Raw genomic sequence first — 22246 nt, forward strand, 5'->3', positions numbered from 1 at the left:
GAACGCAAAAAATCACAAAGGATCAAACCACTAAAAAAAAAACAAAAAAAAAAAAAAAAAAAAACATCACAACTGAAGCTTCTCCTCTACTCTACTGGATGTACCTGCTGCACCTACACAAGCTCCGCACTAACCAAACACGACAGCTGCACCTGACTATGATAGTGTGGGGTAATATGTGTGCGGGAGCTCGTATCGGCGTTTTTCCAACATGTCCTCAGACGCAGGTGTCCATTTTCGTCATTCCGCCATCTCGCTGGCCTCATGCTCTTGCCCTTTTCCTTGACGGATCTCTCGGATAGTGGCGGCTAAACTTACCTTTCGCTTTCGGGCGGAAGGCTACTTTCGGGATGATGTGATTCTCTATGCAACACGCCGTGACAGGAGCGACATATCCAGCTCATTTGTTGGTGGCAATGTGAACTGGATGATTTCTGGGTCCAACGGTGCAATTATCATTACAGCAATAGATAGTCCGGTACCACCCATCACGAGGTAAACGCCGACGCGGGGGTGAGTGAGCTCTTTTTGACTTTTGTTAACTCCGACGAAATTTGGGGGGGGGGAGAGGGATTTCGTGCGTCCTTGCATGGTCTAGTCCGAAACTAACAACAGCTCAACTGGCGGATCAGGACACTTTCAGACAAGTTTCAAACAGCAAATTCGGAGTGAAGGACCCTCTTGTTGCTCTGCTTCTCTTCTGTGGGTCGCTTCTTTGTCTTCTCCGTGTTTTTGCCGAACTGTACATCAGCCCACATTACAAAACTGCACGGTGCAGGACACGTTTAGCCGCCCAACTATGGCGAGGTGGGGGTCGTCGGAACGAGGTTCAGAAAAGAAAAAGACCGGCTCGAGGGCTTCCGGAGGATAAAAGGACCGTTCAAATGAGTATCTCCACCCGCCTTTGCTCCAATTGTTGTTTTTGGAACGTGTTGCTGGAGGTGTGGATCTTTTGGCAGATACAAGTATGGACGTTCAGTTGATAGACACCAAGTAAACTACTTGTAGTTGGTCATATGCATCGTCCATCACTCGTGTTGATTTCGAAGGAAGCTGTTTATTTGATGAGTAGCTCATTTTCCAACTTACTCGGTGAACGTTGCCAGCGGCTGGCCGGTATTGGACAAGATCTTACTGTTGGACAAGCCATTGTGAGTCCTCTTGTGGGTGTGTTTGGATGAAAAACAGAACCAATCGCGAGTCTCGGCCCGACTCCACTCAGACCTTTTGTATCTGGATAAATGGAGTGTCGCTTGGCTCAGGGGTACGAGACTTCGCCCAAGTTGGCTCAATTGACTAAAAGTCCATTTTCAACCCGTGTCATGGTCGTTAAACACACCAATTTCACTCTGATACACCAATGAGTCTCATTGGACCTTCCAAAGCCCCCATTTAGTACTTTTTTAGCCCTCTCGGGACACTGGCTACTAACATTGAACACCGGCCCCGCATCGTGCGGCTTGGAAATTCAGGTGGTCCGTTCGTGCGACTCGAAAATTGTAGAGCGCGGGGGCAGTTCAGGGGAGGAGCCCGAATAACTCATATTTTGGTAGCCACACCGACCTCAAAGTAATTTCAGAGGGCCATTAATTGATCTTTGTTGTTTCAACGTGCCGGAATGGTCTTTTTATAGGTCCATTGTCTAGTTCACTCAGACCACATCAACAAGAGTTCTATGCAGCACGAGTGCTTTAGCGACATGCAGGAAATAATAATGAGCCGCATAGCTCTCCGGTCTGAAAACCGTCGAACAACACCATTCCTGCAAGTCCCACAGATCGAGGCGGACATGATATGGTGTAGGAAACGATATATAAGGGACCCAAAAGTCCTGAATTTGGTCTTCATCAACACACCGGTCTACCACCCACTACTACCATGAAGTTCCTTCTTGTTCTTTACGATGCTGGCTCTCACGCTGCTGACGAGCCCAAGCTCCTTGGATGCACCGAAAATGAGCTCGGTATCCGAGACTGGCTCGAGTCCCAGGGCCACACGCTTGTCACCACCTCTTCCAAGGATGGCGCCGACTCTGTGCTCGACAAGGAAATTGTTGACGCCGACGTTGTCATCACCACCCCCTTCCACCCCGGCTACATCAACAAGGAGCGAATCGACAAGGCCAAGAAGCTCAAGATCTGCATCACCGCCGGAGTCGGCTCGGACCACGTTGATCTCGATGCTGCCAACGCTCGAGATATCGCTGTTCTGGAGGTCACTGGTTCTAATGTCCAATCCGTCGCTGAGCATGTTGTCATGACTATGCTCGTTCTGGTCCGAAACTTTGTCCCCGCCCACGAGCAGATCATTTCCGGCGGGTGGGACGTTGCGGCGGTCGCCAAGGACTCCTACGATCTAGAGGGTAAGGTCATCGGTACCGTGGGAGGCGGCCGAATCGGTCAGCGTGTCCTCAAGCGATGCAAGCCTTTCGACCCCATGGAAATGCTCTACTACGATTACCAGCCCATGCCTGCCGACGTCGAAGAGGAGATTGGCTGCCGACGAGTCGAGTCGCTCGAGCAAATGCTTTCTCTGTGTGATGTTGTCACTATCAACTGCCCTCTGCACGCCTCCACCAAGGGTCTCTTCAACAAGGAGCTCATCTCCCACATGAAGGATGGAGCCTGGCTCGTCAACACTGCTCGAGGAGCCATCTGCGTCACCGAGGACATTGTCGAGGCCCTAGAGTCCGGCAAAATCCGAGGATACGGAGGAGACGTCTGGTTCCCCCAGCCTGCCCCCAAGGACCACCCCTGGAGAACCATGCGAAACAATTACGGTGGTGGAAACGCCATGACTCCCCACATCTCCGGAACCTCCATTGATGCCCAGGGCCGATACGCTGAGGGTACCAAGAAGATCCTCGAGGTCTTTTTCTCGGGCAAGCAGGATTATCGACCCCAGGATATCATCTGTATCAACGGCCATTATGGTACCAAGGCCTACGGTGACGACAAAGAGCATAAGGAGCATCAGCTCAAGTAACTGGATGACCACAATCAGAGTCACTACAAGCACGAGCTTTTTTTTTCCAGCCATGTCTCTAAGAGCCCTTCCTATACACTCTACCTGTACTGATTTCTCAACTACGACGACCTCCATCAATCTCTAATGTCTATTCTATCTATAAATAAATAAGTTAGTGGGTTCTATGCTGTATCTCTATCGCACAACAAACGACTCAACGTCAACGCCGTCATCTCCGACAAATCGCACATAGAGATACTTTGCGGAAACGGCCTCGCTGAGCCGAATGGTGAGCTCTCGGGGCGCCTTGGCATCGTCAATTCCCACCTGGGGAATGCCGGCCAGGACTAGGGGGGTGAGCTGTCCAGTGGGCTTCCATCGACCACAGACGTTGGTGGGAACGGTTTTGGTACTGCTTCCGAGAGTGTAAGTTGCCTGAAGGGAGTCGTCCATGACGGAGTTGGTCTGGACTCGGGCTCGAGAAACAAGCTCGCCCTCAAAATGGGGGTCCATGGCCGACCAGCCTCCACTCTTGGTTCCATACATTTGCAATTGCGAGTTGTCGGTGAGGGCAAATCTGTTGGCGAATCCAGCAAAGTTGTTGTTTTCGGTGGCGTCCACTTCGGGTGTGATGGCCTCCACGGTGTTTCCGCCCATGAAAATACGGCCGATGGAAGATGCTGAGGAGTCGTGTTTGGTGGCGAAAAACTGTTCGACCCGCTTTTTAGTGTCGTCAAAGGAGACATTGCAGGGCGGGTTGAGGGCAAAAACAGCCACGTATTTGGCGGGCGACGTGAACTTGTTGGCCGAGGGAGCCACAATCTTGAGCTCCTTGATGCTGGGGGCTCCAAGGAAGCCTCCCTGGGTGGAGTGTTCGGTTCCAAACAGAAAGTCGTGCACGTTATCAAGAGACGAGAAAACGGTGTCATTTTTTTGCGTCACCGTTTCGGGAGAGCCCTCGAACTCGGCCTTGGTCATGCCCACCTGTTTGAGAGGCAGGGTGGATCGTTTCTGTTTCTTGGACGGAGGAGCTCGGAACTCGGGGGCGTCTTCGTGGCTGAAAAACTCCGAGTAGAAGGCGTCGGAAGAGAGACAGGCGGGCTCAAACACGTCCTCGTCCACGTCCTCGGCGTCGAGACCGAAATCGGGAACCTCGAACGGCACGTCTACCAGGGGCCCGAACTTGGGCGAACATGCTAACGAACAGGCCACACTACCAGCCAAAGAAGGGGCGGCCGAGTCGTAGATGACCGAGGTGGATCGCGATGGAGGCGTCTGCTTTCGCTGTCCAGGGGTGTATTTGGATTTGGTACTTTCTTTTCGCATTGTTTGTGGCGGTACTCGTGTCGTGTGTATCTTGTCTGTTCAAGTTCAAGTAGTGAGCCGGACATGTATATATTCAGCTCCCTTCTATCTGAAACTTAAAAAGTGCGTCAAATTTTAATCTTCCCTGTGACGTCAGAGTGCTTGGTGCGCTTTTTTTTTTTAATTTTTGCCTACGGAAGTCCCAATTGGGAAGCCGTAAGGTTTTTGAGAAAAGAGGCACAAGTCGTGATAAACGCGATAAAAACCCAAGCTCCGAGAGAAAGAGAGCGTTGTGCGTGAGATACGAGCAATATGAAACGTTGAGACGCCCCGAATATCTTTCTCTGGCCCGCTTCGCAACTCTCAGACGCACTTTTGCCCCAATTACCCCCACCGCAAGTTGCTAGCACATGCCCCTGAAATTAAAGGCATCCCACCCTGCACTGAGACACATGAAAGTTGCCAAGCAAAAAAAACAAAAAACAAAACAAAAAAAGAACACCTGAAAACAGTTACGTCATGACGATTATCAGTGGTGTGAGAGGTGGTGTCGGTAGGACGGGGGGAAATGGCTCCACTGTGCTCCAGATGGACCACTTCAAGAGATCCTATCGGCACCTACTGGCAAATGTTTGTACGTTGCACCACCCTTGTCTTCCTCTTCCACAGCCCTCGTCAACCACAGTTGCCACATTCATGTCTCTCATTTTAGTGTCTCTTTCCGAATACTCCGTCGATGCTGTTTGTTGATATGTTGCTATACAGGATGCGTAGATGCTGTACGAGTACCGTTCGGCAGCGAAAGCGGTACGCGTGGAGAAAGTACATTCAAGTTGAACATTGACTTCCCCTTCTGACCCTCATCTAATTACAGGACCTACAAGTTCGGCGGTACTGTAAAGTACGACCACGGGTACGTCTACCACTACCACTACCACTACCACTACAGTACAACTACTCCTCCAATGGTACTGTACGTCGCAAATGACGTCACGACAGTATGAAACAGTGGTATGAGTTGGGAGGATTACGTCAACAGATCGACAAGTTCGAGTACTTTCCCGAACCTCAGAGCTCCGAACCTCAGACTCCGAACCTCAGACTCCGAACCCTTGCCAACTTAACTCCGACTCAAGTCCAGTCCTAAATCGATCTCCAACTCGACCTCCAACTCGACCTCCAACTCGACCTCCAACTCCGATGACCAAATCCAAGACTTGGTCGCGATCGGAGTTTGGAGTTTGGCGCAAGACCGACTGTGGTTCTCCCGGAAACTAGCAATCTAATGACTAATGACTCATGACTCAAACCATCCCGGCTGGTGCGCAGACATCCGGCTGGTGCGCAGACATCCGGCTGGTGCGCAGACATCCGAGAGCTCTATCGCTACAAGTACTTGCTTTGCTCTCACTAAATGTCTCACACTCTATCTTCGTCGGCCAGCATGTGAAGGCATCAAATCGGAGGTGGGGTGTCAGAGGATTACAGACGGTGTCAGAGGACTACAGACAATTGTTATCGTTCACTTGGTGGTTCAGATGACGATTCGACCCCTGCCAGACACGAGTATTTGTAATAGCTTTCCACGGGATTCCCTTACCGACGACCATCAAGTCCATGCCGTTGATGAAAATGTTCATGATCAGATCGAAACACATGCTCGTGACGCGGTAAAAGAATATCTATGACATGCCGTCTTGTGCGCACCACCCCGAGATGGAAGAGGTACTGTAGAGCCGATGATCGGCATCCTTTCAGACCAGGAGAACTGCTATGAGTACCTGAGCATAAGTGAATGGACCTGACACGAGTCTGGGGAACGCTGGTGTTTGAGGTCCTAAATACCGAAGCAAGGGCGCCTTCAGAACGGTCGTATTCTCGACATTTGCCCCCAAGGGGTCTCCAAGAATACGGGTTGTGACTTCATAGACATTTGGAATAGAGCTACCAGAAGCTATCTCTTCATAAAAACATCAAAACTTGCATGACCATTTGCCACCAAAAACCGTCACTATCCCATGACACGCCGAGTATTCGTGGTCGTATCTCCAATTTAATTCTCTCGGTAATATTATACGCCTCGTAATCGAACCCACAATCTTTCATCATGCATCATATATGCAGGATAATTTCAACGGAAACGCGTGAAGTGATTAGATTAGCCATCGTCGCACACCAACCAGCAAGAAGAAGAAAAAATGTCGGTGCCAGCGGAACAGCTGGAGACCTTCCTGCCGTCGGAGCTGCATTTCATGGCGGAGAATGAGACCATCGAGATCCTGCCGCGACGAGTCGGCAACCCCATCAAGCTGGCAGGCACAGATCTGCCTCTCATGCATCCTCTTCGAAAGAACAGAGTCCCCATCTGGATGGCCATCGCGCTCAAGAAACAGCAGCGGTGTCAGTTCGTGCCCCCGGACTGGATGGAGGAAAGCAATTTGCGGCGGATCTTGGCTTTTGAGCATGCCAACCCCACCGCGTTCTCCAACGTGGATTTCCACTGGCTGGAAATCGCCCAGATTGTGCTCACCACCGCTCCAGACGACCTCACCTCGCCGCCACAGGTGATCCGAAACCTCGTGCGAGATATCCGAGAGGTGCGGGAGCAAAAAAGTCGACAGGGTATGAAGGAGGTCAACGAAAACATGCTGCAGATGGACCGACTGGGGGCTCTGGAGATCAACGAAATGAGACCGTTTGTGGTAGAAGGCATGGAGGAAATGATCAAGATCCGCAAGGCCGGCAAGAAGGAGGAGCCCATAATCTATTCGGAAAGTGACAACCCCGAGGACGACGAGGATGATGAGCCTACTTATGGACATGACGACGAGTCTTCGTTGGCTGTGCCTTCATCTCAACTGGACTCTTCGTTGCGATATGGAGACCGAGTGGACACTTCGGAAAGAAGACGAGAGTTGTCTCAGTGGGATGATAATGTGCCGCAACAAGGCGGCCCCGAATGGTGATGTTTCTCAGATACAAGAACACATCTTCCAACATGTACACTAATGAATATATTTATTGTAATCGAAACCGACCAAATTGAAGTATTGAGGGGCAAGCCACGACTAATGATAAGCTACGTACTGTACATGTTGTTACAAGTACAGGGTACGAGTATGTACTGTATCGTACAAGAATTTACGGAACCTTGTAGGTTTGGAGACTGCAATGACTTAGCATGCATTGAATCTACCAGCACCCACAATATCATCAGAAGAAATGGAATTGGCGTTACTTGGTGGTGGTTGCTGGTTGTTCTTGTCGCTCTTGCTCTTGTGGCACAACTAAACATCAACTTCGGTAACCTTGACCTCCTTGAAGGTGACGAGCAGAAGGGCAATCTCCTGGTTCTCAATGAACTGCTTGGCGTCGGGGTTGGCCTTCTCGTGTTTAGCAAGGTACTTTTGGGCCTCGGCCAGGTCCTCCACCACTCGTGCGGAGCCATTGAGAGTCACACTCATGGAGCTGATCTCGTTCTGGTTGATGTTCTGAAGCAGCTCCAGCAGCGACGGCTCCTGGCCCCCCACCACACGAGATCGGGCCGTGACCCAGTCGTGCACAAGCACAGACACTAATGGGTTTTGCGATAGATTGACATATGTGGTGGAGGACTTTCGAGTGGTCAAAACAATGGCCTGCTCGTCGGCAATATACGTGTAGTTCATGAGGGTCACGTTGGGCTGGTTGTTGTGGCACGTGCCCAAATGCACAAATCCAGCATTAGTAAGTAGCTGCTCGACTTCTTTGGAAAGTGTGGCCATGTTGAATTGGTGTTTTGTGTGTTGGTAGGTGGTTTGGTTGTGTTGCTGGAGATGTGGGGAGACGCATGATACGATAAATATGAAAATAGGGTTTTTTGTCTTATTAATAGCTGGGCAGCCGGCGCCCTACAAGTAGGGGACAGGTATGCATGGAAAGAGGGACCAAATTTCGGTTCAATTGGTTGTATTGACGGCAATTGTTCTCAAACTCGGCTTTTTTGTCCGACATGGCGTTTCCGGCAGTCTGACTTTTTTTTTTCTTTTTTTTTTCTTCTTTTTTTTTTCTTTTTTTCTTTTTTTTACGCAGCAGTCTTATTTTATGATGAGATTTTCGTCTAAAATAAAAATTAAAAAAACTATGTAATTCAATATAATTCTATTATTAAGCAAAATAAGTGTGTTTACTTAATATTTATTCACAGTTCTCTTCTTTTCACATCCCCTTTCTTACTCCAATCTCCATCCCGGTATTGCTGCGGTGCTTATTAATCAACACCATCGACCATTAAGTTCGGTACATGCACAACACCAGGTAGAAATATCATGATGGATCAATACGTTGACGACACTAGACATTGACGATACACGCATCGACGATACACGCATTGACGATACACGCATTTACTACACGACTTTGACGACACACGCACTGACGATACACGCATTTACTACACGACTTTGACAAGAGCTGGCGGAAAGACATTATATACCACCAGCTGGTACTTCATCATTGACACCAACACTCACACTCGGTCACGACATTACTAATAGACACTACTATTTACGGCATGGAATCAGAATTCCCCGAAATTGGCGGCGAAATCACCCCGACGGGCGACGAAATGGACGTGGAAATCGTCGAGGAAGTGGTGGAACCTGCAGCTCCCGTGCTACCTCCTCCGCAGGTGCCCAAACCTGAAGCTGTCAGTGAGACCATGATTGATACCATCAAATCCAGAACGCTGTCAATTTTGACGGGCAAAAGCATCCCTGAGCCGATTTTTCTCGACGGCGAAAAGGCCCGAGTATACAGTCTGATGGAGAACGCCATTCGGTTTGGAGAGGGAAACTCGTGCATTATTGTCGGTCCTCGAGGAACCGGAAAGACTCTCATTGTGGAATCTGCACTGACAGAACTGGAAGAGAAATACAACAGCGCGGGATCACAAAACAACTTCATCACCATCAGATTGTCTGGGTACGCGCAGACAGACGATAAAATGGCAGTACGAGAAATAGCACGACAGTTGGACACTGTGTTACTAAACCAGGGCCAATTGATTGAGAACAAGAGTATTTCGGAGACTCTCAATCAGATCCTATCTCTGTTTGACCGTGCCGACATTGACGAGAGCGAAAAGGAAACTGTCTCTTTGGTTTTCATTCTTGATGAATTCGATCGGTTCTGTTCAACCACTAAACAGACACTGTTGTATACTCTGTTTGATGTCGCGCAATCATCGCGTGCACCTATTGCTGTGATTGGACTGACCCCTCGAATTAACGCCCGTGAGCTTCTCGAAAAGCGAGTGCGGAGTCGGTTTTCACAGCGGGTGGTTCAGGTCAAGAGACAGCACGGTATGAATGACTTCTGGGCCATTCTCAGAAACGCAGTCATTTATCCTGAAAATCTATTGACCATGGTCAAGGAGGAGGGCGGGAACAAGACAGCATTGCATACTGACGTGGATCTGGACACTGTGAGATATTGGAACTGGCATTGGGAGAGCATGTTTCAGGCCGGTCCTCTACGAGATCATGTTGAGCGTCTCTTTCACACCACGAAATCCTGTCGGGAGTTCTTCACATCGGCCATTTTGGCGGTGTCGCAAGCAAACCCCTGGATCAACCCCAACGACTTTGTCACTGATGTCTTTGAGAGAGGCGTGGCCGATACCGAGTCGTTTATTGAAGGGTTATCTGACCTGGAGCTGTCTCTCATCATCTGTGCTGCCAAGGTGGAAGTTATGTTCGAGGTTGATCAGGTCAATTTCAATCTGGCCTATGAAGAGTACATCAAGACCGCCAAGGAGCAGAGAGAAGCCCTTCGAGCGGTTGATCTGGAGGGAATGGCCACGGGAACAGTTGCTGGGTTCCGAATCTGGAGCAGAGGAGTGGCACGAGCTGCATGGGAGAAACTCGAGTCTCTCAACCTCCTGTCTCCGGTGGAGAAAAGCGCCAAGCGAGTGGCCAAACAATTGGCCTCAGACACTTCTCTGGACGACGAAATCCGCATGACTCGAGTGGATGTCAGTCTCCAGGAGCTGACTAACATGCTTGGAAACTCTCATCATCTCATTCAATGGACCAAAATCCGTAGGTAACCAGCCGACCATGTATGTACATCACTAATACAAGTTCGATTAGAACATAATCACTCTGGCATCGTGATACTGAAGGAAACCAGGAACGGTGAGAAAATACTATTGGCAAGAAAAATATGTAAGTTTTTTTTCTATTAAAAAAATTAAAAAATGGATAAAAGAATAAAAAGGGGGTCATCCCGGGTTTGAACCGGGGTCACCTGCAAGTTATGATTGTACTGCAATCACAGGATGCTTCAGTCGCCCGAAGCAGGCATACTACCACTATACTAATGACCCAGTTTTTATTGTTACAGTGAATTTTTAATATAATCCAAAGTCCCATTTTTTTTGCCAAAAATACCAATCTCTGCCAATATGATAAGAAAAACATATTAAAAGACTTTAGGAGACCTTTAGGAGACAAAATAATAATCAGAACAAGTTTTAATCTTTCCCTGAGCGTAATATAGCCTTAAAAATGTCTTTCAAAACCACACCAAAAACGTGGATTTCAATGGATGTGGAATAGCGCTTGGATTGGGACTGTTATGTCAATGAAATCGTCTAGAACCCTTTTTCACGGGCCATAAAATTGTAATACACGATATTCCTTACTAATTATAGATCTCCTAGATGTCATACTGAGTGCTGGTTTTTTTTCAGGCCCAAGAAACGACACACGAATGTGACGGAAGAGCTGAAAAAGAGTATTAAAACAAGTCAGCTAGCGTTTAAAAGACAATTGAATATGTATCCACTTTTACAATCATCTCTTAGAACCCTTTCAAGTCCGATTTGCGATTCCTTTTTCTGACATCCTCATATTGATTATTCAGCGACAGAAATGCGCTCATAGGGATATAATGATGATTAATATTTGTACATAAAATGAGTGACAAGAGTACAATGTATTTTTTTAACCATTTCTGTCTATATTTAACATACATTTCCCCAGTTTTTCTGACGACCTGGACGTGGACCTGAAACACATGAATTCCATGAGAGACCTACATATTATTAGAAGAGATGTACGTAAACCGGCATGTTATCTGCCCGACATCCATCTGATTCAGATTGACTGTTGGAAGAGTGAGCTGACTGGCCTCTTTCACGGTCTAATCGCGCTACACCCATACTTGTACTTGTACTTGTACAATCATCCTATAAAATATATACCACCTTACGCGACAATCTTGTCGGCGTACTTAAGAACCACCTTATCAAACAGCGCATTCTTCTCGGCTAGCTCCTCGAAAATGGGGTGCTTGGCATCCACCTTTTTCAGCTCGTCCTTAAGCTCGGTCACATCGTCGCCCTCAGACAGACCCACGACAATCTTGGCCATGAGAGCATTGGGATCCTGGGGGGCCACCTCGTCGACCTTGGACAGAGTCTCCTTTGCCTCGTCGATTCGACCCAGTTGGATTTCTGTGAGCGCCTGGCCAAGCAGCATGTTGCCAGTCTTGTGCTGCGAGAGATCCTCGAAAATGTAGTAGGCGGATCGCACATGGTCATCGCCGTTGGCCCGCATGGCGACAATGGCAGAGGCCAGCAGATAGGCCACGTCATCATCCGAGGTTCGAGCGTAGTCACGGATGAGTTTGTGGGCAGCGTCGATCTTGTTTTGGTCCACCAGGATCCGGGCGGTCAGCAAAACGGCTTCGAACGAACCCTCGTGCTTCTCCAGTAGAGAAAGCGCCTCGTCCATCTTGCCCTCGAGGTATAGGCCCGTGGCGCCAAACAGCTGGACGGCTTCGTTGTCTGTGTTGGATGACGCCAGACCCGACAGAATGGCTGCGTCCTTGTGACCAGAGGCCACAAACTTGGCGTAGGCCTTGAGGGCCTCTCTGGTGGCCGGAGAAGACACGTCATCAAAGCTGGCGGGGCTCAGACCGCTGGCAATCTCAGCCCGGTACTTGAGGAAGGCCACGCCATCTTTGTGTTCGTCTCTGATCTCCGACGGAGAAGAGGCCAAAAGCGACTTGGTGTCGCCGGTGAAAAACGCCAATCGCGCGTCGAGGATATCTGTGTTAGAAACTAATTGGGGCTGTAAGGCGAGTCGGCTTACTCACTCTCAATAGTAGACATGTTGTGTAGTAATTGAACAGTAGAGAATGTCGTGATGCTGGCACATGCATATGCCGACGTGTTCCATAGAGTTTGATTAGTCAGCGGGTAGTGGACTAGTGATGTGTGAAATGGGTCCGTGAATGTGATTTGAAATGGTTAAGAGAGATGTAGATGGTCGGCTTGGTGTATTTTGTGTCTTGTCTTCCACGGGTATGTTGATGTTTAGACCATGGATTGTGTTGTCAGTTTTTTGAGGAAAGAAATTTTAAATTAAATAAATTAAAATTAAATAATAAATAATAAATAAAATAAAATAAAATAAAAATAAAATAAAAAAAAACATTACTAGCTAGTAACTACTTGTAGATCGTCTCATGCTCTCATCTTACGAACTTCAGCCACATCAACTATCAATATCATTCCCCTCTGGTTATTCTACCTCCATGTTGCTCGTGTGCTAGTGATACTCATCTTGTTCGAGTGAATACCAGTTCGAAATGAAGTTCGTCAGAAAAATCGACAAAAAGAAATACTCACTCGACTCAACAACTGGTGCTGGATCTACACAGTCGACAAGAAAAGAAAAGAAAAAGAAAAGAAAAGAAAAAAATCTCGTCATTTGGCGCTTATGTAATGATCACGTGGAGATATTGACACAATCCAAGATATACAGCCATTTCGACATACAGTAACTGGATGTAGAGTGATACTAGCGCAATAAAAAATACCTGATTGTGCTCCCCTGGTCAAGAGCTGTCGATTGGAACCACTTTTGAATCCATTGCAGCGATTTCCGCACACATTCATTGGAATGCGGGACAGATCGGTACGATATAGCTTTCGACTCACACACGCCCCTCGTCACTTTCAACATTTTCAATATAATAACATCTATTTATTCGTGACCCACGGCCACTCACTTCGGTTGTTTGCTGCTCTCTTTCCTTACAGCTTAATCTTTCCGGATCCCAGAGAAGCCCAGTCTCCAGCATCGAGCTCCACGTACTTGTTGCCCTTGAGCCAGTAAATGGGGCTCTCGCCTTCCTCATGGGGCATCTTCTGGTTCTTGTACTTGACCTTCTGCACCTTGTTGTTGCCGGTTCGCTCAATCTCGTCGACAAACTTGATGAACAGAGGCACGGCGTACTTGGGCAGCTGCTTGAGCGAGTACTCGGCAATCTGGTCAAGGTTGGGCTTGACAGAAGCGTCCTTGAGCTTCACCACGGCGAAACCAGCTCGGCCCTCGTGCTCGGGCACCTTGACACCCACGCAGACAACCTGCTCAATGTTGGGGTCGGAAGCGCCAACGTGCTCCTCCACCTCGGAGGTGGACACATTCTCGGACTTCCATCGGAAGGTGTCTCCAAGACGGTCGACAAAGTAGTAGCACTGCTCGTCGTTGAGTCGCACCAGATCACCGGTTCGGTAGTAGGCATCGCCCTTCTTGAACACGTCTCGCATAATCTTGGAGTTGGTGGCCTTATCGTTACCAAGGTATCCCTGGAAGGTCTCGTGCACCTTCTCGGGGTTGGGGATCTTCTGGATGAACTCACCGGGCTCGTCGGACTGGGCGACTCGGCAGAAGCCGGTCTCGGGGTCTCGCCACAGCTCAGTCTCGTCTTCGGGATCCACAGGAACGATGGTCTGTCGGGTGGCCAGGATGGCAGCCAGAAGCTTACCGTATCGGCCCATGGCACCGATACCAATCTCACCCTGCTGGAAGTTGTTGGTTCCGAGAGGACCCTCGGTGGCGGCGTAAAACTCGCCGATGGCGGGGATGTTGAATCGTTCCTTGAACTTGACCCAAATATCTCGTCGCATTCCGTTGCCGAACGCCACCTTGATCTGGTGACTCTTCTCGTCGGGAGAGGGAGGGGCGTTGATCAGGTATCGGCAGGTCTCTCCGACGTACTGGATGTGAGTGGCGTTGGTGAGCTTGGCCTGGGTCCAGAAGGTGGTGGTAGAGAACTTTCGGCCAGGGGCGTAAGCGGCTCCTCGGTTGAGGCAGGGCAGACAGCCGAGAATGGCGGCGGTGGAGTGGTAGAGAGGCATGGCGGAGTAGACGACACCGTTGTTCTTGAGCCGGATGGAGTGGCCGTAGAGCGACGACATGAGCTTGGCCTTCTTCCACGACATGATGGCGGGCTTGGGCAGACCGGTGGTTCCGGACGTGTAGATGAGCACAGCAGTGTCATAGTCCTTCTGCTCGGGATGTCGCTCGTAGTCGGGGGCTCTGTAGGCCGGGGAGGCGGCGTAGGCGGCGAGGAAGTCGTCGTCCATGAACACGGTGTCGCACTTGGCCTCGGACTTGATCTCGGCCAGCGAAGGTCGCACGTTGCCCTCGACCTCGGTGTCGACGAACATGATGGAGGCATGTCCGACCTTGAGGCAGTGCAGCAGCGACTTGTCGGCCAGGTTGTAGTTAATGAAGGCCGGGGTGGCGCCCAGGTTCCAGATGGCGAACCACACGATAATGAACAGGGGCGAGTTCATGGCGTTGAGGGCAATGGTGTCGTTGGCGGTCACTCCGTACTTGTTTCGCAGCAGGTGTGACATTTTCAGCACCTCATCGTACAGCTGCTGGTAGGTGAAGGTCTCCACGTCAAACAGGTCGTCGTACGAGTCGCCGCTGGGCTTCTTGCCCTCGATGGGCTTGGGGTAGACGATTGCCGGGTTGTTGGGGTACTTCTTCACCGCGTCTTCAAACGCGTACCAGTATTGCACTCGGCCCTTCCAGGCGTTGTAGAAAAAATCCAGACCGTTGGTCATGGCGCCTCGGATCATGTAGGCATCTTCGGAGATGAGCGTCTTGGCCTCCAGGTAGGCGGCTCCAATGGCGGCGGCAGCAACTAGTCCAGCTGTCATTGTGGTTGGGATTTCGACAAGGTGATAGTGGAGAAGGGGACTTAAAAAAGGGCAGCCACGGTTAATATAAGGGCCAGCATGAAAAAAATGGGGTATCTGGGGTTGAACCTTAATTTTGAGACTAGGGGTTCGGGTTTGTGGGGGATGTGGAGGAGATATGGGATTTTTGAAAAGTGCGTTTTGATTCTCGGATTTTGTTATTTTCAATATCGTTTTCATTTTTCAAATACCTCCAAAACTGGGTATTCTGGCTGAACCACCTTTTGGCCAATGTGGGGTCGGCAGGACGTCATCACCTCGGCTCGGTACTAACTTTATTTGGCCTCCAGATTACATGCTTTAACACATGGCAACGGTAACGCACCGACGTGGAATGATTGGTTGTGGCGATGAGGAGTCAGCGCGGAAGCGACGAGCGCTTAGTAATTTGGTCACGTGTGTGCTATTTGACAACGCACCCCTGATTAAGTGTGGAGTTCCCAAATATCCGCGCTTTTAGTCGCCCCAAAAATTGCCACCACTATTCCCAATCCATGTTACCCCCCCCTTTGAAATAAACTCGTCGGGAATTTCAGGACAGCACATGAAGGTTCGGCACACACATTGCGCATTTGCGCGGGGATAAGTCACGTGGAGAAAATAAGACGCATGTTTGGACGCAATTGGGGCGAAAAATGGGGGATTTGGTGTTGGAAAAATCAGGAAAATTGGGGGAAATGGGAGGAAATGGGGAAAATGGGGAAAATTGGGAAAATAGAAAAAAAACAGGCAAAAATAGACAAAAAATAGACAAAATAGAAAAAAAAGAAAGAATAGAAAAAAATAGTGGCGCATGCTGAACAGTCACGTGAGTCCATGGCGAGGGCAGAAATGCGCAGTCACGTGAGCTGCATCTCAGCACAGAAAAAAAAGATAACACGCTCGCAATTTCCCGTTCCGAGTCTCCCCAGCACCGTTCCGACATTGAAACTCGTTCCATTGGCCAAACCATGTGATTCTAGGTTCTGTGGGGGAGGAGGGAATGACGTGGCAAAAATGGACTTGGACCTGGAGAATGAGTAAGCAAGGAACATGTAGCTGATTCGGCGCTGAATTGTTCTACTTACGTGAAATTTCGACGGCGTTCATTTGCGTTACTCTATCTTCGACGGCCCAGTCATATGTTTTATCATTCTCTTTTTGCGTCTCACTTAACGCCAACGGTATTATGTTGCAGTCTAACCTTTTCGCGCAACCGAAAAATAATGTCAATATTGTCGGTTCATTTTGTTTTTTTTTCAATTATTTTGTTTTTGTTCGATCTGATGTTCCCCGTGTTCTCGATTTAACGTTATTTATATAAATTTTCCGAAATTCAACGTGAATCAAAATAATTCAAAAAATCGAAATAAATCAGAAAAAATCAAGAATAATATTCCCCAACAACAACTACAAATAGATTCGTATTATTCCGTCCTGCGGGGTGACTAGCGCAGATAAATCCGCTAATGCATGACCACGTCGTGGATTACTCACCCTGATTACTGGCCATCATGCAGACAAACCAGATTCGGCGTTAGCGCTTTTAGTGCACGAGGCTCAGATGGTGGCTTATTAAGCAATGTGCGTCTAGTAAGCGACGTAGCTTATTAAGCAAAGATGCTTACTCAGCGGAGTGACTACTAAGTGACGAGACTTACTAAGCGGCACTGACAAGGGTACTGCAGAATCACATGTGTGGAGAGCAGCACCTGTTTTTGTCTCACGTGACTGATCACATGACCAAACAAAAAAAAAAAACAGAAAAAGCTCCCCGGCACCCTTCAACCATACGAGTTGTGTGCGCGTCCTTCTCCTTAGATGACGTAATTTAAGTGTGACCAGTCACATGACCACCCCCTTCACCGCTTCTTCCTGTATCTCACGTGACTGACTGGCTGGTCACGTGACCCCCACCATCACCCACTGCTCCCCCATCTCTACTGCGTCTTAGATGCATTGATCATGTGTAATGAACTTTAAATAATAAAGGTCGAAATTTCGAGGGGAAAATTGGACAATTTGAAAACTGTTTGAAATAGAATGTCATTATTTTTGCCTTATTCAGCTGACTCTGAATCAGTCTTTGAAATTGTGTTGTCGTCCTTAGTCAGCATTCTGGAGACCCCCCGTTGCACTGTTTGCACTGTTTGGACCATGTATAATTGTAAATAGGGGTCAAAACAAACAATGCGAGGCAGGCTGTCTGTGTGGCAGAGGTAATGAGCGACTGAAATGATTAGTCACAGGACGCGAGAGGGGTGGGAGTTATGTAACTAAAGAATTTACTCACGGGTTTTATATCTATCACGTGACCCTGCTCTCCCGCTCACTGCTAAGCGCTTACTCAACACCGGATCCACCTAGCAACGGGCCCATGTCTCGGTACATAGCGTTCAACGGGGAACCATAATGGTCATAACCATAACACGAGTGTGATTAAGACGAGTTGGATTTCCAGACAGTCAATTGGTCTGCTGGAAAGGGAGTTAGTAAGACGGCGTTACGTAATTGAACATACTCCCTTGATACGATGACTAAGTTGAGTGATCAAGCCCCCATTTGGGCTTTGTCATCAACCTCCTGATTTTTTTTTGATCTTGACACTGTTTGTATTTATACAAAATATAGTTTGGGTCTAAATGTGTTTGTGTAGTTTCAAATTTCAATCACATTTTATTGACGCTGTGTTGGGATTATTATTAATATAAAACTACCATTGTAATTCACTCATTTCATGCTACAAAATGCACTTTTCAGAATCGAAAAATATCCAGTCAATCGTCCCACAGACCCACAGTTTTATTTATAGGGTTAGGGCTTCCCAATACGGCTCGTCCCAAACATAAACAAGCCCGAACCTTATCAGTTCACTAACAAGTATATGTGTAGATGTTTTTGAGATCTTCTTGAGCAGAGTCTGTGGAGTTGTTTGTGCGATAGAAGCGAACGTTTGCACCATTACATTTTTGTGCGTGCCCATCACCTTGTCCTTGTCGTCCCCACCACATTGCCAGTGTCACCACTACATTGCCAGTGTCACCATTACACCATCTAGGTCACCCCAACTACAACACCTTCACCACCTTCATTCCTCCACTCCACACTACGATGAAAAAAGTGGAACCAATCGAGTTCCTCAAGGACCGGGTCTATCTCGGAGCATATGCGCACACCCCCAAGGACACCGAGACGACCGTCTACTTCACGGTCGACGATGCTCTTCCCTACAACCCGTTTCATCTGGATTTCGGGCCTCTGAATGCCGGTCATCTGTACCGATTTGCGGTTGCTCTTCACGAGATTCTGGCGGAGAACGAGGACAAGGCGGTCATGTTCTACTCGTATCCTGATCCCCGATACCGAGCCAATGCCGCCTGTCTTCTGTGTTGTTACATGGTGTTGATCCAGTCGTGGCCTCCTCATTTGGCATTGGCACCGATTGCACAGGCGGAGCCTCCGTTCATGCCGTTCCGCGACGCCGGCTACTCGACTGCTGACTTCATTCTCACCATCCAGGACGTGGTCTACGGGTGCTGGCGGGCCAAGGAAAAGGGCTTTTTGGACCTGCGCCACTTCAATCTCGACGAGTACGAGCAGTATGAAAAAGTGGACCAGGGCGACTTCAACGAGCTGCCTCCTCATTACATTGCGTTTGCGTCACCGCAGCAGGAGGACTTTCTCACCCCGCTGGACCACGCCTTCAACAACGTGCTCGACTACTTTGAGACCCACAACGTGCAGCTGGTGGTGCGTCTCAACTCGATTCTGTACGACGCTCGTCAGTTCGAGCAACGCGGAATCAAGCACGTGGACATGATCTTCGACGATGGCACCGTGCCCACCATGGACATGGTCAAAAAGTTTGTTGGCGCGGCTGAATGCATCATCGAACAGGGCGGCAAGATCGCCGTTCATTGCAAGGCCGGCCTGGGCCGCACGGGGTGTCTGATTGGCGCCCATCTCATCTACTCCTACGGCTTCACCGCCGCCGAATGTATTGCCTACATGCGGTTTCTGCGGCCAGGAATGGTGGTGGGCCCCCAACAACACTGGCTCTACCTCCACCAGAACGAGTTCAGAGACTGGAAACGAACCATGGTCGTCAGCGATACCCCCAGCTACAAGCTGGCCAACCTGCGACCCCTGGTGCCCATTGCCGACCAACAGTGCAAATTGAGACAACAATTGAGCGCTCTCCAGGACCAGATCCGGCGCAAGGAGGAACAATTGGGCTCTCTGGGAGCCTCCGCAGTAACCCATGACTCCATTCTGCCGTCAACCCCCCCGCCAAAAACACCCGAACGATCAATTCTCGGAGACATGGACCATTGCAACTCGATTCTGCCGGCCCCTACTCCCGGACAGCCCCGCAAAAACTCCCCCAGTCCGGCCCATCGATCTGGAAGTGTAGGCATTTCCGCCATCCGTCCCAAACGGTACATTTCCACTTCCCATGACACCGTCTACAACTCGGACGAGGAACGAGAAGGCTCGATCGCCTCGGCGCGACGAGTGGTCAGCAGCAGACAAATGCCGTCGCGTCAGCCGTCGCGGTCCGTGTCTGTGTCAGTCTGCGAGGACGTAGAGGGCTCGCTGATTGTCACGGCCTCTCATTCGCCCTCCCGACGACCCTCGCACCAGCAGCAGCTGCGGTCGCCCTCCAAACAGCTGGACTTCGACCAGGAGAACGACATGAAAAAGTCACCATTGAGGGTTCGGAGCGCATCCCGGCGCCAGGCATCGGTGCGACAAGTCAGTGGCGAGACCGGCGTGAGAAAGGTCTCCAGAACCAAGAGGTCGTAGAGATTTGGCGGTATTTAGATGACTGCATGATTTATCCACTGAGATGACTTGGTCACATGACCCATTCAAATGACCCAATCACATGACCCGATCAGATCACTTTGTCATTAACCCCCCTCTCACCCAGAACAGCTATCGGACACACTAGAATGGCATCCCACGCTAACAGATACCACAGTTATATGCATGGAACAGTATGTATGGATTAATAATGAATCACGTAATGGAATGGTCGTGTAGTGGTACACTAAGAGTGCGATACCTACGAGTACTCGTGTTCTGTGGAAGTGTGGATCTCCATGCCACGAACAACTTTTAGTAGTCATTGTCTCGCTTCTTCGTCTCCCGGACCTCCTTCTCAGCCAGATACTGTGGTTGAATGAGATCAACGCCGAGTCATTCAGATCTTTTCAGATCGTTCTCATGCTGTTCGGCTAAGACCCGGCCTTTGGAGAAGGGCGTGTTCAGGGGCATGTGTGTTCTCGTGCTCGACGAGACGGTCAACCTGATCGAAGGAAAAGGATAGGAAGTCGGCATCAAGTACGAGTACAAGTACTGTACAATACTCGTAGCGAAAGTACCTGACTCTGCGGACCCAAGAGTTGCCACACACCAACAGGCAGATCGAGGTGTTGAGCAGTACCCTGCCTTTGACTTGGGTATCACCCTGTCTTCACCATCAGACAGCCCTCAAGGGAAGCTGATGTGAACGGAACTGGCCTCGAACTGGTCGACGTACTGTTGAACATTAGTCGCGTATTACTTGGACCCTCAAATATGTGAGCTGTGTCCAACTAATGAGCAACTAATGGCCGCTTATCCGCTGCCCCAACTAGCACATGTCACGGCGGAAATCGCCCATTCAGCTGTCGACAGAATTTTTCATTCTGGTTTTGCGATGCGGTACAAGGACATGGACACGTGACTTCACCATTGCTCCTGTACCCCAGATGGTTGTAGATGACGGAGTTCTGGTTGTACCCATGGTGGCATCTGAGCGTATGGGTAGATGTCAGAAGAGAAAAAATATTTAACATAAAATAAAATATAAATACAAATATAAAATAAATATAAAAAACCTATTCTCTTACACATTACTCAAGATGGTGACACAACGGTGACACAACTGACACAAACAATGCCACAAACAGACCCAAACGACACCACAGATACCCCCACCCACCCAGTCTCAGACACAGATAGATATGACACAGATACCCTCGTCGTAACCCGATACGATATGAAAAACAGAAACTGACACAGATACTTGTACTACTATCATGCAGTCTCGGTCACATACACATCTCCAGCTGACTCTGTCGGGGTACCGCATGCGACCTTGATATGATCCGGTTACTTGCGCTTTCCTGGAACTCTTGCTACGCTCCAGTTCTGCCACTTTTTCCAGCACGGTCCCAGCCAATGGTCTCCATATAGTCACCAGAGCAGGGTTTGATGGTGTAGGAAGTGTGGGTGGACGAGCGTTGCGAGGTAGCGGGGGGCGCGAGGGGAGCGAAGGGAGTGAGAGTGGATGTGGACCGTTGGTTTCTCACACTCGGAGCTCCCTGGCCAAGTGTGAACTCCTGTGACCTCCTACTGAGTCGCTTGCCTACTCTTTCCGAGTGGATGCCACGCCCATTCAGACTTCTGTCCGGCAACCCCCGGTTATTTCCTGGGAGCCGCTCTGGATGGCCAAAGTTGATCATTAGTCAGCTAATACCATACCTGGTTATTACTCATCAAAGTTCCCACCAGCTACTTGACATTGTTCTGTCTTAAGGTCCTACTACTGTGCAGGTGGGATCTGACGCCCGCCAGATGTCGGAACAAGTGGTGTGTTTGCAGTTATGAGACTCTTGATCTGTCGATTGTTTTGAGCAATGTCGAATTCTCAATCTATGACAAAAAGCAGATTTCGTTGTTTTTTGTTGATTTATTCTTCTTTTCCTTTTTCTTTTCTTTTACTGGGAATTCCCAAAAACCTCATCACATCTCCATCCAATTTAACCGACACAAGAGAGGGATATCATGTTCGCCGCACCCCATGTTACCCTGCCGACGAATGTACAGTATATGTGCAACGAATATTATTCCAAATGGTCTGATACGGCCCGATACGAGGTTTTTTTTATTATTATTATTTAA

At 49.1% G+C, this 22246-nt stretch overlaps 9 protein-coding genes and 1 non-coding gene across 10 annotated transcripts; 5 read left to right on the forward strand and 5 right to left on the reverse strand.

The window, feature by feature from the left end:
* Nucleotides 1–1878: 1878 nt before the first annotated feature.
* Nucleotides 1879–2985, forward strand: YALI1_E19036g (uncharacterized protein; the record flags this gene model as incomplete). The annotated part of the gene is made up of 1 exon (XM_503998.2): nucleotides 1879–2985. The coding sequence occupies one exon, from the start codon at nucleotides 1879–1881 to the stop codon at nucleotides 2983–2985; it is 1107 nt and encodes a 368-aa protein (XP_503998.2).
* Nucleotides 2986–3162: 177 nt separating this feature from the next.
* YALI1_E19060g (uncharacterized protein) lies at nucleotides 3163–4293 on the reverse strand (the record flags this gene model as incomplete). Its single annotated transcript, XM_503999.3, has 1 exon — nucleotides 3163–4293. One exon carries the CDS (start codon nucleotides 4291–4293, stop codon nucleotides 3163–3165), a length of 1131 nt encoding a protein of 376 aa, XP_503999.1.
* Nucleotides 4294–5237: 944 nt separating this feature from the next.
* Nucleotides 5238–5550, forward strand: YALI1_E19070g (uncharacterized protein; the record flags this gene model as incomplete). Its single annotated transcript, XM_068283013.1, has 2 exons — nucleotides 5238–5245; nucleotides 5298–5550. The coding sequence occupies 2 exons, from the start codon at nucleotides 5238–5240 to the stop codon at nucleotides 5548–5550; spliced, it is 261 nt and encodes an 86-aa protein (XP_068139114.1).
* A 920-nt stretch (nucleotides 5551–6470) lies between these two features.
* On the forward strand, nucleotides 6471–7238 carry YALI1_E19082g (uncharacterized protein; the record flags this gene model as incomplete). The annotated part of the gene is made up of 1 exon (XM_504000.1): nucleotides 6471–7238. The coding sequence occupies one exon, from the start codon at nucleotides 6471–6473 to the stop codon at nucleotides 7236–7238; it is 768 nt and encodes a 255-aa protein (XP_504000.1).
* Nucleotides 7239–7559: 321 nt separating this feature from the next.
* YALI1_E19098g (uncharacterized protein) lies at nucleotides 7560–8036 on the reverse strand (the record flags this gene model as incomplete). Its single annotated transcript, XM_504001.3, has 1 exon — nucleotides 7560–8036. One exon carries the CDS (start codon nucleotides 8034–8036, stop codon nucleotides 7560–7562), a length of 477 nt encoding a protein of 158 aa, XP_504001.1.
* Nucleotides 8037–8824: 788 nt separating this feature from the next.
* Nucleotides 8825–10360, forward strand: YALI1_E19105g (uncharacterized protein; the record flags this gene model as incomplete). The annotated part of the gene is made up of 1 exon (XM_504002.3): nucleotides 8825–10360. One exon carries the CDS (start codon nucleotides 8825–8827, stop codon nucleotides 10358–10360), a length of 1536 nt encoding a protein of 511 aa, XP_504002.3.
* A 170-nt stretch (nucleotides 10361–10530) lies between these two features.
* On the reverse strand, nucleotides 10531–10639 carry YALI1_E19124r. Its single transcript has one exon. It is a non-coding gene; the product is annotated as a tRNA-Pro (tRNA).
* An 883-nt stretch (nucleotides 10640–11522) lies between these two features.
* Nucleotides 11523–12050, reverse strand: YALI1_E19138g (uncharacterized protein; the record flags this gene model as incomplete). The annotated part of the gene is made up of 1 exon (XM_504003.3): nucleotides 11523–12050. The coding sequence occupies one exon, from the start codon at nucleotides 12048–12050 to the stop codon at nucleotides 11523–11525; it is 528 nt and encodes a 175-aa protein (XP_504003.3).
* A 1307-nt stretch (nucleotides 12051–13357) lies between these two features.
* Nucleotides 13358–15496, reverse strand: YALI1_E19172g (uncharacterized protein; the record flags this gene model as incomplete). The annotated part of the gene is made up of 1 exon (XM_504004.3): nucleotides 13358–15496. One exon carries the CDS (start codon nucleotides 15494–15496, stop codon nucleotides 13358–13360), a length of 2139 nt encoding a protein of 712 aa, XP_504004.3.
* Nucleotides 15497–18406: 2910 nt separating this feature from the next.
* YALI1_E19201g (uncharacterized protein) lies at nucleotides 18407–20101 on the forward strand (the record flags this gene model as incomplete). The annotated part of the gene is made up of 1 exon (XM_504005.3): nucleotides 18407–20101. The coding sequence occupies one exon, from the start codon at nucleotides 18407–18409 to the stop codon at nucleotides 20099–20101; it is 1695 nt and encodes a 564-aa protein (XP_504005.1).
* Nucleotides 20102–22246: the final 2145 nt, after the last annotated feature.

This window comes from Yarrowia lipolytica, chromosome 1E, assembly GCF_001761485.1.
Source record: "Yarrowia lipolytica chromosome 1E, complete sequence".
Classification (NCBI taxonomy): Eukaryota; Fungi; Ascomycota; class Dipodascomycetes; order Dipodascales; genus Yarrowia; species Yarrowia lipolytica.